This window comes from Gorilla gorilla, chromosome 12 (genome assembly GCF_029281585.2).
Source record: "Gorilla gorilla gorilla isolate KB3781 chromosome 12, NHGRI_mGorGor1-v2.1_pri, whole genome shotgun sequence".
Classification (NCBI taxonomy): domain Eukaryota; kingdom Metazoa; phylum Chordata; class Mammalia; order Primates; family Hominidae; genus Gorilla; species Gorilla gorilla.
The window spans coordinates 43218946-43237162 of NC_073236.2; the positions used below are offsets into that span (position 1 = coordinate 43218946).

At 46.7% G+C, this 18217-nt stretch overlaps 1 protein-coding gene and 1 long non-coding RNA gene across 2 annotated transcripts in view; one reads left to right on the plus strand and one right to left on the minus strand.

Moving 5' to 3' along the window:
• Positions 1-2: 2 nt before the first annotated feature.
• FHL2 (four and a half LIM domains 2) overlaps positions 3-18217 on the minus strand; it is a 38680-nt gene continuing 20465 nt past the window's right edge. Inside the window, 4 exon segments of the mRNA XM_004031546.5 lie at positions 3-611; positions 2462-2648; positions 6733-6902; positions 12717-12891. Coding sequence (XP_004031594.3) covers positions 460-611; positions 2462-2648; positions 6733-6902; positions 12717-12891 — 684 coding nt within the window. The 3' untranslated portion in view covers positions 3-459.
• Positions 14564-18078, plus strand: LOC129531853 (uncharacterized). The gene is made up of 2 exons (XR_008677292.2): positions 14564-14848; positions 15088-18078. It is a non-coding gene; the product is annotated as an uncharacterized lncRNA (long non-coding RNA).

The following is an 18217-nucleotide window of genomic DNA, read 5'->3' on the forward strand; positions in this document are numbered from 1 at the left end:
GATTCTGTTCTGAATAACTTTATTGCAAGTCACATAATCTTGGTTTAGACTTGACGCAACAGGAGGTTACAGAGCTGTAAATACCAACTGGTCATTACCTTATTAAGTTTAGAAAACTTTCAAGTTCGTGACATATGTTAATTGCACTTAAATAGACAGTGAGAGAAAGATTTATAAAGGCATCATTCAAAAGGATTTTTACATTTGGGTGTGCCTTACTCGATTACAAAAATTTCAAACCATCTTCCCACCTAGGGCCTAGGGCGAGTTTTCTCTTTCCCTGGGACTGAACTATCACAAAGCACTAAAGGGTTTAAGCAAACGTGAGTATCACTGAAAAGCACTAGAAGAAAGTCTCAATGTGGCTGGAAGAAACCAGAAGGCAAGATTGCCTGGGTGAGAAAGAAAACATAAAAATCTGTGTGTGAGATCACAAGCAGCAACTTCTCTGTGTTGACTTCAGATGTCTTTCCCACAGTCGGGGCACAGGATATCGTCCCTCTCTGTGAGGAAGCCACGCCCCACCAGTGAGAGGGAGCACTTCTTACAGTTAAAGCAGTCGTTATGCCACTGCCGTTCCTCAAAGGAGATGTATTTTGTGCCACCAAGTCCTGTTAACAGAGAGAAAATAATACTGGATGAAGAAAGTTAGAATCAGACAACTGGGACTGAAGAAGGAATTCTGGTTTGATCCATTTCAAAGTCTGGACTGTGTAATATGGATAGTGTGAATTTCTAGTGACTGGGTGTTGGGAATCCATATATAAATCAGATTCTATGCACAGCCTGGAGGATCTCGTGAATATCAGAAGAGATATATAAACTGGTTCCAAAATGATGGGATAAGTGCTATCAAAGAATGCTAACTGTGTATTTGTTATGTGTTTTCCCACAAAATGAAACTCCATGAGAAGAGGGAGCAGATTTCTCTTATGTCTTCACTAGGTGCCTCACGTTGCCTGGTGCTCAAATTTTTATGACTTAATGATTGAAGCACTGAGGGGAACGTAGAAGAGGAAAAGGTTAATCCTCCCTGGGATGGCCAGGAAAGGCCTCACAGATAAAGTGCGATGTGGGTGGGAATGAGGGGAGAGGGATATTGTTGCAGTGGGAAGATCCTGAGAAAGCTGCAGACAGATAGAATGGAATCAAATATTTAAGGTACATTGGTCCCTGATTATAATACAGTTGGTTTTTACCTAGTGTTTTTTCTCAGTGCCACAATAACCACAATTCACATTCATATCTAATGTTTTACATTTAAAAGTGCTTTTATATAGATTGTATCACTTTATAAAGCTTAATGTTATAAACATTTACCTCAACAGAAGTTACTGCTGAAAACAGCATTAAAGATGAATATGTTCTGGCAAAAGATTACGTTTTCCCCCTAAATGATTCCAAGGGAAATCTGGTATATAAATGACCAGAAAGAGATATTTTAACATAGGTAAAGTGTAAATACTGCGCTTTTCTTCATATTTTAATTTCACATGGAAATGTAATGAGCTCTGCATTACACATGAGAGTACTGTTTTAGCGACCTGGGAAGGTGAGTTAGCTGAGTTAGGTGAACTTGGTTCTAGGCCTAAGGGAAAAGAAAGTCAAGGACAAGTACACAGGGGGTGTATAGATGTGTTTCTGTAGTTACACTGAAAAGCCACACAGGAAAGCCAGGCCACCAGGTACTCCAAGTGTCTGTCACCTTCCTCTGATAGGAACGAACCAGTCAACTGAATGCAACAGGATTGCAAATCCCACATCATAAAACTTCTCCTGTGTTATTACAGAACACACACTTTTCTCTCCCCACCCAGTCACTCATTTGTGTAGCGATATGTGGTGACCATTTAAAGGACTTTAGTGTGAAGTCATCTGTTCTCCACACTGAATTTCTCCAGCCTGCTTAATAGTCTAGTCCAGAAGCCTGGTCTGCCAGCCAGCCAGATTTTGGGCTCTCACTTAGCTGAATTCTTTGGGGGAATACAATATGGAAAACTCCTTAGAATGTACCCTCTGCCCTCATATAGCTATGGCCTTGTGGTAGAAGTTTCCCATTAAGATGTTTTGGAGTACAACCGTCCCACTAAGATGCTAGGGGACACTTCTAAGAACACAGCACAGCTGCTAAGCCTGAAAAGGCCAGTTTTTATTGTGCTTTTGTGATGTCACAGGCTCACAGACTGCAGGTTTAGAGATAATCCAACCCAAAGCAGAAACTAAACCGGAGCACTGGCCATATGGTTGTGATCAGGTGGGCTGCAGAGGAAGGAATCATTACTTGCTGAAGCATAGCCAGGGCACCAAGGAGAGGAAAGCAGATAGGCAGAAAAGTCTGCTGTGTTCAGAGCCTTAGGGAGGTCTGGGGAGTTTAGGGATATAGACAGGGTCACATGCTAAAATGCTAGGCCTTGTTCAAGCTTCCAATCGCCCTTGGAAGTGGGAACCCCGGGACACTCACCGCTGATGGGGTTGGTGCACCCAGCACACTTCTTGGCATACAAGTCACAGAAGCAGTTCAGGCAGTAGGCAAAGTCATCGCGAGCCGTGAAGCGCTGCCCAGACAGCTGCTTCCTGCAGGCGGTGCACACGAAGCACTCCTTGTGCCAGGGCTGCTCCCGGTAAGTGACCCCTCCCGTGGTGATGGGCTGCAGGGATGAGGGGGAGAGTTAGTGTGGCCTCTGTGCTTGGCAGACATCTTCAGTCTCAGCTACTGCCACTGGACGATGCAAGATCCTCATCCAGAAACGTCCAGTTTGTTAAGTCACCAAGAAGCTGCTTTACAAACTTCACCGTCACTCGTCACCCTCGCCACACGCTTTCATTCCAGTGTCATAGGCCCTGGCTTTCCCGTTAGTGAAACTGGAGCTTGGGGTTGCCCTCAGCCCTTCCCAGGGATGCTGGGGATCTAAGGCATAGGGTGCCTCAGTGGTGTTGCCGCCTTTCTGAGCAGGGAAGCAGCACAGTGGAGGGGTCGGGATTCAATACAGCATCAAGGAGACCTGGCTTTGAATCCTAACCCTACTCCTTACCAGCCCTGTGGCTGGGAGCAGGTCATAATAAAGATCTCTGCACTTCAGTTTTCTCATCCAGGAAGTGAGGGTGATGAGGTTAAATGGGCAAGTTGATGAGGAGTCCTTACTTAGAAGCCTGGCAGGGCTGGTGGCTCACACCTGTAATCTCAGGACTTTGGGAGGCCGAGGCAGGTGGATCACTTGAGGTCAGGAGTTCGAGACCCAGCCTGGCCAACATGGCGAAACCCCATCTCTACTAAAAATACAAAAAATTAGCTGAGTGTGGTGGTGCACCTGTATTCCCAGCTACTCAGGAGGCTAAGGCAGGAGAATTGCTTGAACCCTGGAAACAGAGGTTGCAGTGAGCCAAGATCATGCCACTGCACACCAGCCTGGGCAACAGAGTGAGACTTTGTCTCAAAAACAAAACAAAACAAAACAAAACAAAAACCCTGGCAAGTGGTAACCTCTCCAGTGCCATTCACGAGCCTGTCTCTCCAGCCACTTACGGTGAAAGAAGGAAGAAGCTTCAAGGACAGCCGGGACTAGCACCTGCTGATGCCACAAGAAGAGATGGGCATCTTGGAAGTTTTGGGAAAAATAAGCTGGATGCCTTCATTCTCACCTGTCTTGTGGTCTTAGAACATCTGTGAGGTGAAGCTGCAAAGCCACATGAGGTGGAACTGGCCATCAGTACCTCAATTTTACCTGATATTTTTCTCCAAATGTTGCATCTCACATTCTATTTAAAAATGAGTGCTTGGTGGAGCTGAGTAAGCTATCAGAGAGGAGTGTAGGTGGCCTCAGCTTGGCAAACGAAGGCTGTGGAAGATGGAGTGCAAGCACCTCACAATCACACTTTTTTGCTTTTTATTTTTTGAACATTTCAGTATCATCCAGTAACTCCTTTGGTCTTTACATAAAGCTTGTGAAGTAGGAAAGATATTATCTTAATTTTATGGATGAGTAAACTGAGACTCAGAGAAATTAAAAAGTGACTTGCCAAAGAATTCATAGCTGGTTAATGACGAAGCAGGAACTAGAATTCCGGACTCCCTTCTATCTTGTATTCTTTTCATTAAGCCATAAATCATGAAGCATCTTACTATAACCCACCCCACTGCACAAGAGAATGAACACCAAACACGCCTGGTTGCAACGTATCCATGTGAATGCAGTAGCCTGTGTGTGTAAGACATCTCCTCTGCCTGCAACATGCATCCTCAGTCCTCCCTTGCTCCGGATTCCATGCTTCCCATCCACATCAGCTAACTCAATGCCTCTGAGCATAGCATGACTTTCTCAGAGACTCCTTCCCTAAACACCACCCTGGCCCCCAACTCCTCAGATTAGTTGAGGTCCCTCCATTCCACACTCTGCTCTTCTCCTCCATAGCACACTGCTCAGTAACTACTGACGGGTTTGACACTGGAGTGTACTTCCACCTAGACTACAGTTAAGTGTCTGCATCTTGTCCAGCATCAGATCCCCAGTGCCTGAGAGGGCCAAGTTCATGTCGAGGAATGGATGCTTCTGGCATGAATGTTTTTGTGTATTTAATGAACATGCACACAAAAAGCATGCATCCCAGAAGGATGTGTTGCTTTCATTTCTGCAAATGAATAAAGCACACATTGGAAAGATGACAGAGGAAGAGCAACTCAGATGACCTTCCGTTAGGTCTTGATGAGAAAAACAAACCAAAAATAAAAAGGGGAGAGAACAGGGAAGAGGTTTCCTAAAATAAAAGCAGGAATGAGCGCTCAATCTAAGAATAAAGAAAAAAACAGGAGTTTGTGACCAGGCTGGCCAACAAAGTGAGACACCGTCTCTACTACAAAAAAAAAAAAAAAAAAAAAAATTAGGTGGGTTTGGTGGTGGCACCTGCCTGTAATCCCAGCTGCTCAGGAGGCTGAGGCAGGAGAATCGCTTGAACCCGCCAGAGATTGCAGTGAGTTGAGATCGTGCCACTGTACTACAGCCCAGGTGGCAGAGTGAAACTGTCTCAAAAAAAGAAAAAAACAGAAGCATAAAAGGAGAGGAAATAAAGAGAAATAAAATTTAAAATGACAGTAAAGAACAAATGGGGCCAGGCGTGGTGGCTCACACCTGTAATCCCAGCACTTTGGGAGGTGGAGGCAGGTCGATCACCTGAGGTCAGGAGTTCCGAGATCAGCCTGGCCAACATGTTGAAACCCCATCTGTACTAAAAATACAAAAAAACCGGCTGGGCATGGTGACGCACGCCTGTAATCTCAGCTACTTGGGAGGCTGAGGCAGGAGAAATTGCTCGAACCCAAGAGGCGGAGGTTGCAGTGAGCCAAGATCGAGCCACTGCACTCCAGCCCGGGCGACAGTGTGAGATTCTGTCTCAAAAAAAAAAAAAGAAATGAGAGAAAGACTGAATGGAAATTGGTAAGAATACTCAGCACTTAGAAAAGGTACGGGCAAGGTGGGGATATTCTTGCCCAGGCCAGCCAGGTACAGGTAGCAGCATGTTTCTCCATGGCCCAGACGCAAGGGTAGAGGCCCCAAGGGCAAAACAGCAGAAGCTGGGTGAGCAGAGTCAATAAGAGGATGAGAGCAAACAGAACCTGTGATGAGTTCCACAGCTGGCACTGCCCAGGGCGAGTGAGCAGTGGGAGGGTGCCACTCAACAGGCTGATGCAAATCCTAACAGGACAGAGACGCTGGAAGCTACAGCATAATAAGAGTTGCGTGTGTCTAAGAGTCAGAGGGCACAGCAGAAAACTAAGCTACACCCTGAAGGGTGCAGGTCGGGGGGCAACTGGGCAGAGAGATGGCTTCCTACAGATATGCAGTTCCCTTTCTTTCTTTAACCCTAACAGAGCCATGACTGGAATAGCACATTATCGAGTAGATAAGTTTATTTATTTTTATTTTTTAAATTTTTTGAGATGGAGTCTCGCTCTGTCGCCCAGGCTGGAGTGCAGTGGTGGGATCTTGGCTCACTGCAACCTCCACCTCTCGGGTTCAAGTGATTCTCCTGCCTCAGTCTCCCGAGTAGCTGGGACTACAGGCGTGTGCCACCACGCCCAGCTAAGTTGTGTATTTTTAGTAGAGATGGAGTTTCATCATGTTGCCCAGGCTAGTCTTGAACTCCTGACCTAAGGTAATCCACCAGCCTTGGCCTCCCACAGGTGATCCACCAGCCTTGGCCTCCCACAGTGCTGGGATTACAGGCATGAGCCTCCATGCCCGGCCAGAGTAGATACATTTAATAAATGATCTGTCCCATATCCATGGGGGCAGACTTTTCTCCTTTACTTTTCTTCTCACATCCGTCTCTCTCTCCTCCCTTCCTCTCCCCCCTCTTCCTTCCATCTTTCTCTCCCTCTCAAGTTTGCAGTTGTTTTCTTGTTTTATTCATGGAGAGAAGCTGAACAAGACTTTGGGATGGTGGCTCCCCTTCCCTCTAACCTCAGGTTATCAACATAAGAACATATTTAGAAATGGTCTAGAAGAAGGCAGGGTTAAACGATTTGATCACAGAGCTCAACAATGTTGATGTCTTTGAAAGAAGGATGGACACCCAGACCCGACGGATAAATGCTCAGAATGTAAGGCAGGACAGGCACAGCTCCCACGCCACTTAAGTATCACAGGTATCCTTGGTTTTGGAAAGAGAACTGACAGACATGGACCATGGAGGCAAATCGGCCAGAACGTGCAAGGGCCAAGGGGGCATCTGAGATACCTTTTTGCACTGAACACACTGCATGGCATGTTGTTTCTCATAGCAGGGCACACAGAAATTCTGATTGTCTTTGGGGATGAAACTCTTGGTTCCAATTGGCTGCTGGCAGCGGTGGCAGATGAAGCAGGTCTCATGCCAGCTGCTGCCCTTGTACTCCATCTTGCGGGTACCTGTCATCAGGGTCAAGAGGAACACAGCAGAGTTATGGTTAGAGGGGTGTGGAGTCCCAGCAATCCGCCTTCAGAGCTTGCTGCCCTCTAGTTTTATGACCAGAGCAAGCCACTTCAGCTCTTGAAGGCTCGCCTCTAAATGGAGGTAATTCCTATTTTGTGCAGGGCGTGGACTTTGTCTTTTGGTTCACTGCTATACACCCAGCTCCTAGAACAACACGTGTACATTTTAGGTACTTAACATTTATTTATTGAATGTCGTGGTTAGGAATGTTAAATCTAAAAAAAGTTAAGTCTGTCTCAGCAATGCAAAGTATAAAGAGAAGTGTGGCATAGCTCCGATGAATTCCCATGGAGCATGACTTTTGGAGTCTAGGGACTGTATTCACCTACTGCACACCTGATAATGAACACCCCATCTGGTTCGCAGCAGGATGGAAATGGCTGGAGTGTGAATGAACCTGGAACCTCGAACCTGATTCAGTGAGCAGCCTCTACAACACTCACTTTACATATTGCCTGTTGAACCAAGTTGTGATGTATCCAGGTAGTTTTATGCACTGTACTAAGTGCTATAATTAAAACCTACATGTAGTTTTTTTTTGTTTTCAAGACAGGGTCTCACTCTGTCACCCAGGCTGGAGTGCAGTGGTGCGATCCTGGCTCACTGCAGCCTTGAACATCTGGGCTCCAGGGAAACTCCTGCCTCAACCTGAGTAGCTGGAACTACAGGTGCACACCACCATGCCTGGCTGAAATCTTCATGTGTTACTTGTACATCCCATTTAGTAATTGCTTAAACCTACGCCATCCATTGTCTTTTGAATAACTATTAGCATTTGATACATTTCTACCATTTCTCCAAGTGAACTGAGGAGCTCTAGAGAACTGAAACACTTATGGGTCACCCCTGCCACCACCAAGCTGGACTCACTGCAAATGCTCGGTGTTTGTTGACTGACATTTTTTCATTTTTGTTTGCCAGAAAGAAGTGTATCTATTTATAGTAACAGATGATTCCAGATAGGCATGTAAACAAGTACCCTTCATATAAAGCAAATGTAAAGAACAATCTGGGGAAATAAGTATCAGGGACAAAGAAAGAGGAAAGTGTTGTAAGTGCCAGGACTAGCTGAGGGGCCTGGCCACTGTGTAAGACCAAATCCAGACTGCTGCCTGCTTTTCAAATGAAGTTTTATTGGAACACAGCCACGCCATTAATTTACTTCCATTGTTTACATCCGCTTTCAAGCTAGACGGCCGAGTAGTGTGCAGCTGTGTGCAGTTGTGCAGTTGTTGTGTACTTGTAATAGTTGAGTAGTTGTGACAGAGACTGTATGGTCCACAAAGCCCCAAATATTTATCTGGTTTTTGAAGGAAAAATGTTGCCAATCCCTGGGGACTGTGGCATGAGGGTCACATACATGTGACTTCAACTGGGGATCAGGGAATGATGGGGAATCAAGCCGACAGGGGGACTGCCCCGCTCCAGACCAGGTGGAAGCAGCTGCAGTAACACAGGTGGCTTATAGGAGTCTATATATAGACTAGTCCATAGCTCTCAGCCCCAAAATCTTATGGTCCCAAGGACAAAGCTAGGGGTTGTATTTTAGCTGGCTAGAAAGTTGGTCATGAAATGTCTGTCCTCCAGTAATTAGGAATGTGCTGAGAATTATCACGATTGTTATTTAGGATCATTTTCTCAGCTTCCTGTACTTCCAAGACCAGGCATTTGAGATTATATAAAATAAGCAGGGTGTGTGTTGGGGGGCAATGTGTGAGAGGGAATTTGGGATGGTGACACGCAGCGATCTTATAATTCAAAACTAAGCTGTACAATCTATGGAATTCAATTGTGGGGTGATGAATCCTAAAATAAACATTACATGAAGCAATTGAAATTCAAGTAAAAATAGTGGAAGGACTTTGAATTCACAAAGATTTTCTTCAACCCCCATGCATACTTTTGTCACTTGCTCTTTGGATCTCTGACCTTCATTGTGATTAAGCAGCCCAGAAGCCAAAGGATTTTGCCAATGAATATGGGGCAATTATGACTCTCATGGCATTCTTGTCGAGTTCTGAAATAAGTCTGATCAGATCAACACCAGTTCGAGGGCAACTCTACGTGCAGGGAATGCACAGGGCACCTGGAGCCTCAGGGACATGGCGCGTGCACCTCTGAGGCATGGCGACAGCAGTGGCCGCAAGCCTGCATGGTCATATGCAGCAATACCGGCAGGTGGCAGGAGCGTTCCTTCTCCTAACTGAATCGCACACTGAACCAAGTCTCCCACAGGCAGAAGCGCAGTCTTGAAGAAGGGATGTCTTAATCTGATTCAAATAGTCAAATGAGGCTGGCTGCGGTGCCTCAGCCTTGTAATCCCAGCACTTTGGGAGGCTAAGGCGGGAGATCTCTTGAGCCCAGGAGTTGGCGACCAGCCTGGGCAACATAGGGAGTCCCTGTCTCTACCCCCCCCAAAAAAAAGTTAGCCGGGTGTGGTGGTGTGTGCCTGAGGTCCCAGACACGTAGGAGGCTGAGGTGGGAGGATCATTTGAGCCCGAGAGGTCAAGGCTGCAGTGAGCAGTGATCGTACCACTACTCTCCCGCCTGAGCGAAAGAGCGAGATCCTGGCTCAAAAAAAAAAAGTCAAATGAGGAGCCAGAAATTTGGTTGCAGGGTTGGAGACAGAATCGCTACTTGAGTCTACTTAGAGGCTGTGGTGCATCTGTAAGCAATGTCTGCTAATAGGGGCGCGAGAGCTGGTAAACCCCAGCACTGGGGTTACTGATGGTATTCCAGTTTCCTGACTGGTCATCAGGAAACTGACTTGTGTGGGGGGTGTGGAGCTGGTGGGTGAATTTTTCACTTGTCCTCTAAATGTAAATTCACCGCAAAAGCTGTGCACTGACGCTGTAACCCATATTCGTCTTGAATGGGTTCTAACACTTTTAAAAATCAAACCCAGGCAAGCAAGTGCTTTGACTCAGTGTTTTGTCGGTGCTGGTTTGTTTTGCATACACCAGGATTCTTCTAGACGCCCTGCCTTTGGTGCCCAGTCTGTTTCTTCTGGCAGAGGCACCTGTAAAATGGGGATGAAGCCATCCAACCCAGGGAACACTGAAGATTCAATGGGATTCTGTAAAGCAGCAGTGTCTGACCCCTGTGTGTGTGCTCAGGGGCTGGAAGCTGTAGCTGTGTTGTTATTATTACTACACAGCATTTCTTACCACAGAGCCTGAATTCTTGCTTCCCTCATTCCTTAGTAGAAGAGGCTGCCGGCCAGTTAATTCTCAGATATTCAGTATGGGTTACCTCTCACTGAACATTAGGTTTTTACTTCTTATCTGATCATGTTTTTCTTTTCTTTCCCTCCCCAGTAAACACCATGAGAAAGGGAAGGTGTGATGGTTAATTTTATGTGTCAGCGTGGCTGGGCTCTGGTACCCAGTTGTTTGGTCAAAAAACAGGTTTACTTGTTGCCGTGAAGGCGTTTTTTAGATGTGACTAACATCTAAGTCAGTAAGCTTCGAGTGCAGCACGTTACCCACGTATCAGGGCCGGGCTTCATCTAATCGGTAGTAGGCCTTAGGAGCAAAGATTAAGGTTTCCCTAAGGGCAACTAATTCTTCTCAAGACTGCAATAGACACACCCTGCCTGAGCTTCCAGCCTGCTGCCCTACGGAATTCAAATGCTCCCATTTGGAACCGCAGTATCATCTCTTCCCTGAGCCTCCAGCCTGCTGCCCTGTTCTATAGATTCCAGACTTACCGCCTCCACAATCTCATGAGCCAATCCCTTGAAATATATCTTTCTCTCTCTCTCTCTCTCCATATGTATGTACCTATGTGTATACATTTCTTTGATTGATTCTGTTTCTCTGGAGAACCTGACTAACACAGAAAGTCAAGACAGGTGAAAAATTCAAAATCCGGGAAATATGCGTACTTTTTATGTCATGGTTGGTGCTAACAGTTAAAGTCTTTAAACAGCCCCTAGAGTCCCCAGTGGAAGCTTCCTTGGGCCCTTGTTCAGGAAACTAGTAAGGGTTTAATTTGTTTTTCAATTAATGTCGTGGTTCTTATTGTTACTGAGTGTTGTGTCTCTGCAGTGACTCCCTGTGGGGCAGGACACAGGTCAGCCTGGCTTTCTACGGGCTTCAGCTCTCATTTGCACTGTCGCACAGCACTGGGGCCCGAGTTTCCAGCCTCTGCAGGATCCACATGATCTTAGAAGAGGCCTTCCTGCCTGGAGCTGCCCCATCTAAAGTCACCATGCAGCCCTTCCAGCTGTTTTCCCTTAGAGCTGCCAACAGGGCTGGGACTGTGTCAGCCTGGGCATTTTTCTTCCCTGTCATAGTGTGTCACAGTTGTTTTAAAGTTATATTAACCAGAGAAATGTAGTAGCAGTAAGAAACCATCTTACCAAAGGTCAAATTACCTCCTTGCCTTTTTAAAAAATGATTATTCCTTATCCTACATAACTTTCTTTTTTTTTGAGATGGAGTCTCGCTCTGTCACCCAGGCTGGAGTGCAGTGGCGTGATCTCAGCTCACTGCAAGCTCCACCTCCCGGGTTCAGGCCATTCTCCTGCCTCAGCCTCCCGAGTAGCTGGGACTACAGACGCCCGCCACTATGCCCGGCTAATTTTTTGTATTTTTAGTAGAGACGGGGTTTTACCATGTTAGCCCGGCTGGTATCAAACTCCTGACCTCGTGATCCGCCCTCCTTAGCCTTGCAAAGTGCTGGGATTACAGGGGTGAGCCACCACACCTGGCATCCTACATATCTTTCTAAACTATTTCCTATATGTCAGTCTCTTCAGTATTTCTTTATTATCAAAAACAAAGCAAACCAACATGATGAAACCCAATCTCTACTAAAAATACAAAAATTAGCCAGGTGTGGTGGTGCACGCCTGTAGTCTCGGCTACTTAGGAGGCTAAGGCAGAAGAATCTCTTGAACCTGGGAGGCAGAGGTTGCAGTGAGTCAAGATTGCACCACTGAACCATGTTGGCCAGGCTGATTTCAAACTCCTGACCTCAAGTGATCCACCCACCTCAGCCTCCCAAAGTACTGGAATTACAGGCATGAGCCACCGCACCCAGCTTCTTTCTGTATTTTGAAATTCCATATATTTTTGTCCACTTTGCTTTTTAAAATAAAAGATTCTGCTCTCCTACATAAAAAACAAAACAAAACAAATAACTCCCCCCACCTACACACACACAAAAACCATGAGGGACACAGTCCCATCAACACACAAGGCACCTTTATTGCCATCCTCGGCACCTGGCCCAGTTGCGGCTGTGCCCTTTTTGACTGTCCGTCTAGAACACCAACTCTGCAAGGGCAGAGGACCAGGTGCACCTCGGCTCACACCCTACGAATGCTCAGCTCGAGCCCAGTGCCTGGCAAGCAAGGGCACCATGCACACTTGGTGAAATAACTGAATGAGTACAAATTCAGCAGGTAGAAGGGAAGAAAAGAGAAACTATCTATGGTGGTGGGAAAGTGGGGGCTGATGCAGGAGATGTATTTTTAAGGGGGATACCCACCATTTACTTACTCTAACAATTTGACTGCATAACACTGCCCCACGTGCACAGCAAAAAGATCCCGTTACTGCCCATGATAGAACCTGTATGTCCCTGCTTCGTAAGTACTCTAAATACTCCTCTGTAGTTCAAGGTCAAACTGGAAAGTCAACACGAGTGTCTGGAACCAAGTCAATGTGAACAGGGGGTCAGAGGAACGTGCACAAGGCTTGAAGCTAGACTGGCTCACGCATGAGAAAGGAGTGCCTCCTGACCTGGCATGATGGTCTTCTTGCATTCCTGGCACTTGGATGAGTACTCGTTGGAATAGCAGTCTGTACAGAGCAGCTGGTCCTCCTTGGCAGCAAAGGGCTTGTCCACCAGTGAGTTTCTGCACTGCGAGCAGTGGAAACAGGCTTCATGCCAGTGCCGGTCCTTGTAAGACAAGTCCTGTGGGGCCAGACCACACAAGACAGTCAGAGGCAGGACAGGAGGGCTTGGACCCACAGCATAGGGGCCCCTTGCGAATCTGCAGGGCAAACAAGGAAAGAAGTTGGGCCGAGGCACCCTGGCGCACCCACATTCATGCCCCAGGACCACCTAACTGCTGAAATCAATTAAGACTAGGCTGCTTTTCTCTTGCTGCATTTTAGAGCAACAGGTTAGACAGATGTGCATGTATGCACATGTCTGTGTGTGAGAGATGCTTCTAAAAAACAAAGGGATTTCCCTTATGTATTGCCTGCAAGAAAGAGAAACAGAAAACATGAACACCTGTCAATTCGTCTCACACCACATCCGGCGACAGAGAAACAGACTGCAGGACGTCCTTGGCTGAGGGAGCCCTGCCCAACTCAGATCACTGTGGTCACCGGCATGGCAGAGAGGCTCTGGGTGTCGGGGTGTTCACGGGAAGCCCAAGGACTGTTTGGTGGGAGACGGTCAGGAGAGACTGTGTGTGTGGGTGCTACCTCTGTGGGTGGCTGTGAGCTGGGGGAGGAAGGGAATTTCAGGCAGAGAAAGAGCACAGACACAGAAGATCTGGGGACGGGGGGCATGTCAGATTGGAGGGACCACAGGCCAGGGGCGAGGTGGGAGGGCACCCCGGCCTGGCTGGACTGGAACATATGGCTGCCTTTTTGCCTTTTATGTCTGTGTAGAGATTCCGTTGATCCTGAAGGCAGTGGACAGCTGCTGTTCAACAGGAGAGTGAAGTGCTCAGACTGGGGGACGGGTAAGGATGTGGGAATGGAGGCGGGTGAGGGTGGGAGAAGTGAGACAAAAACTGAGCACACATGGGAGAGACCCTGAGAAGACAGACGTGTGCTTTTGAGTAAAAGATGAGGGAGAGAAAGGAGCCCCGCAGAAAACTAGACTCCACACTTGGCTTCATCTTGCCTGAGGAATAAGAGAACCCTCCATATTTGCCTTTTAAAAATGACATACGGCATTTTTAAAGTGCCAATACAAAATTAAAATAACAATCTCTTTATGCCCAGCTTTATCTTAGAAAGGATATGTTTCTATTGCTGTCTTTGTGTTCCCAGCTCTAACCCCAAATCATCATCCATTTATACATGAGGCAGAAACAGAATATTAGGCTCTGCAGTTTCCTGGGCAGGCTTCCAGTTGGTAGGTATCCTGAACAGGGCGCAGGAGGGCTGTTCACACGATGGCCCTGAAGAAGAGCCTGCCCACGATGTCTCTGTTACTGAAACCGAAGTCGAAGCTGGAGTTATGCTGAATGTAGGATGTGAAGACATGGATCTTGGCCTTGATTAGAAAGTCCTAAAACACCAGCTAACTCGGAACCAAAACTAGAACAAACAGTTCTCTTTTGCTGAAGTATCTGTGTGTGTGTGTGTGTGTGTGCACGCGTGCACATGTGTGCGTGTACGTGTGTTTTCCCGGAACCTGGAACCAAACTAAAGTTATTTGATTTAGTGATCTCTTTGCGCATTTTGTTTTAGTTCAAGGAATTTTAAAAATGTGAACGCTGAGACACTTTGAAGACAGTCATGACTATGGCCTTTGTGAGGGGTGACCTCTTGTGCTATCCCTGTTGGAAGTTTGCTTCCTAGAACATCTGGGAATAGGATTATTGCTGACGCAAAACGATAAAGAATGAAGGAGAGGTCAGGCACAGTGGCTCACGCCCGTAATCCCAGCTCTTTAAGAGGCAGAGGCGGGCGGATCGCCTGAGGTCAGGAGTTCAAGACAAGCCTGGCCAACATGGCGAAACCCTATCTCTACTAAAAATACAAACATTAGCCGGGCGTGGTGGTGCATGCCTTTAGTCCCAGCTACTTGGGAAGCTGAGGCAGGAGAATCGCTTGAACCTGGGAGGTGGAGGTTGCACAGCCTGGGTGACAGAAGGAGACTCCGTCTCAAAACAAAAGGAATGAAGGTGAGAGGAGCATAGAGTGCTCTCAAAGCTGGACTAAACACCCTTGTTTCTGCGGAATTCGTTCTCACCTGAGCCCAGCACCTCTGGGTATTGTGGGTCCCCTGGGGTAGGCACTGCCTCTCAGGGGGACTCGGGGGCAGGTTGCTGAAATGCCCAAGCCCTCTCCATCCTTGAGAACCCAAACTGGGTATGCACTGGGAGTTGGGGGCAGAGGGCTAACCTGTCTTTTGTATTTTTAGCTTAAAGTATTTTCAGAAATCTGAGGGGAACATCACCTGTGCTTTATTGGTTATTTTGATAAGTGAAATAGAGGAAAAACTGCTTTGATTTGAGTTGATGTCTACACATGCGAACTCGTGAGAAACAGCAAAGCCCACAATCCACATGGACATCATCATCGTTCAGGAACAGGCATGGTCTCCACTCTTTCCATGCACACGCCCTGGCTTCAAAAAGACATCTGAAACACTAGTGATGACCATCATTACCCCATCTGTGAGCTCCAGGCACGGCACAGCCCTGCAAGGTAAATGTTATTACTGAAGGTCAGAGAAGTTCCGTAACTTGCCCAGTCACATACCTGGCACGGAGCTAAGCCAAGCTTCGAGCTCAAGTCCTCCTGATGCGAAAGTTATTTCCACTGAACCAGCCCAGGCAAAATCCTGGTCGGGTCTGTGTTACTCTTTGCTTTCAAAACAGATAGCCTTGAGGAGATGTGTGTGTGCGTCCGTTAAAAAAAATCCAGAAACGACCAAACTCTGGCAACTTTCTAGAACGTATTTTGTACCTAAATGAATGTGGCTCAGTATTGCCTTTGTTTAGACTTTGAATAAAATTGAACAAATCATTAGAAGCCCTATCCACCCAAAACAGTAATCAGCCTAATTTAAGAAGAGATGGAGATTTTATTCACATTATCACTGTTAGAATGCTGATTGTGGAAGAAATGCATTAAGAATAAATTTTGTGTGGAAAACACCATGGCTGATATTAAAAGTAGAATTACCATACGATTCAGCAATTGTACTTTTGGATATATACCCAAAAGAATTAAAAGTAAGGTCTCGAAGATATATTTGTACATCCACGTTCATTGAAGAATTATTCACCATAGCCAAAAGGTGGGAGCAAGCCAGATGTCTATCAACAGGTGAAGGGGTAAACAAAATGTGGTCTGTGCATACAATGGAATTTTATTCAGCCTTAGAAAGGAAAGGAATTCTGACTCATGCTACAGCATGGATGAATCTTGAGGACATGACGCTAAGTGAAATGACAAATCGGTCACAAAAGGACAAATACTGCATGATCTCACACATGTGAGATACTTAGGGAAGTCACATTCATGGAGACAGAAAGTAGAAGAGTGGTTGCCAGGGGCTGGGATGAGAGGGGAATGGGAGTGAGAATGTGTTCTGTAACCCATTGGGTTCTGTAACCCATTCATGCCTGAGGTTGCAATTTTTTGAATTTCTGCAATCAGACCTTGGCGATGATCTTGAGCAGTAAGATATACATAACTCCCACATGCTTAGCATTCCACTAATGGAATACTAGGCGTAAATGGGCTTGATGGGGGTAGTATTTCAGATTTGCAAGAAGCAAAAGCTCTGGGGATTGGTTGCACAGCCATCTGAATGCACTTACTACTGAATAGTACACTTAACAGTGGTTAAGAAGGTAAGTGTGATGTTCTGTGTATTTTACCATAATTAAAAGAATAAAAAAGTAAGTTTTGGCCAGGCGAGGTGGCTCACGCCTGTAATCCCAGCACTTTGGGAGGCCGAGGCGGGTGGATCACCTGAGGTCATGAGTTCGAGACCAGCCTGGCCAACATGGTTAAACCCCATCTCTACTAAAAATACAAAAATTAGCCAGGCGTGGTGGTGCATGCTTGTAATCCCAGCTACTCAGGAGGCTGAGGCAGGAGAATCTTGAACCCGGGAGGTGGAGGGTGGAGGTTGCAGTGAGCCAAGATCGCACCATTGCACTCCAGCCTGGGCAACAAGAGTGAAACTGTCTCCAAAAGAAAAAAAAGTAAGTTTTGATTGTTACGTAGTAGGTAAAAAACACCTTTTCAGAAGTTATCTCTGTCCCCCTGTGCAGGAGAGCCACCTCATAGAGGAGTGCTCGTTTGGGGAAAAGCTGCAGAATGTTTTCCATGACCCAAGAGTCACTGTCTGGCTGGGACAAGAGACCTGGAGGAGCAGGCGCCAGGGAGAGGGGAGGAGATCCTTGGCCTCTCTCTGGGAAGATAGTTGCTTTTTACATGGTGGCTGCCCTGCCCAGGGAGGAGGCATTACACACAGAGGGGTGGCAAGTTATCAGTGACAAGAGAGGGAAGAGAAATACGATTTCTAGAAAATTTGCCTTTTGGGACTGACCTTCAAGAAAAACTGAGAGAGAAATCTCCAAGGTCAACAGGAAAGCAAAGCCACTAGATGTCACCACAGCCAGTGCTCTGGTCATTAAGTCCCCAGATGGAGGAAAGAGCACATCAGCATGCCTGCACAGACATGGAAAAGCTGGCTAAGACATGCACATGGGTCCAAGGCACTGCAGAATTCCATTTTTCCTACAGTTAATATTTATGGCACAAAAATGCAATAGCTACAGTTTAAGACTGATTCATTGACACGTGACACTTGAAACTGTCCCTCTAAATGTGGATATTATACACATGTTACTGGACTAAGCATCCATGCAAGACTTGGAGACCTTCTGCAGGCGCAGCCTGTTCCCCCACACCCGGCTCTATCGGATCCCACCTCGCAAGGTGAAGGCCGCATTCTCTCAGGACGACCTGGTCTGCTATATCCCCTGGGAACCACTTTGCCTTGGCTCCTGCCAGATGCTGCCTTTTCCCTTCAGGCTGGTGTAGAGTGGACACCTGAAAGTGCTCCCCATCCCATTCGGGTTGGGGCATGCAGAGATCCAGGTTTTGTCCTAAGAAACAGAAGACAGAGTGCCTTCCACAAAGTGCCTTTTCCTGCCCAGGGCTGTATTATCTCGGCATCATTCCCTGGGGCCATCTGCGCTCAGCTCCGCAATGTTTCTCTCAGCCTACCTTTATGACTGCACACACACGCATTCCTGAGTGAATATGCATGCAGCAGTTCCTAATTCTAAAACCTTCTAAAGGAAACTCTTTTCCCTGAAGATAAATATTAACCTATGCTCACATTCTTAAGTTTTGTGGTGTACAATAACTAAAAATACTCTGTAAACAAGCTTGCATCATTGTTGTTGGTGGGTCCTCAGTGGGAACAGAACTGGCCCACCTCCCTGCTGCAGTACAGGGTGGTGGGCTTCCTGGGCCAGAAATGCCTGAATGCCTGCTGCATGCAAGCAGGATGGGAGAGCATGAGG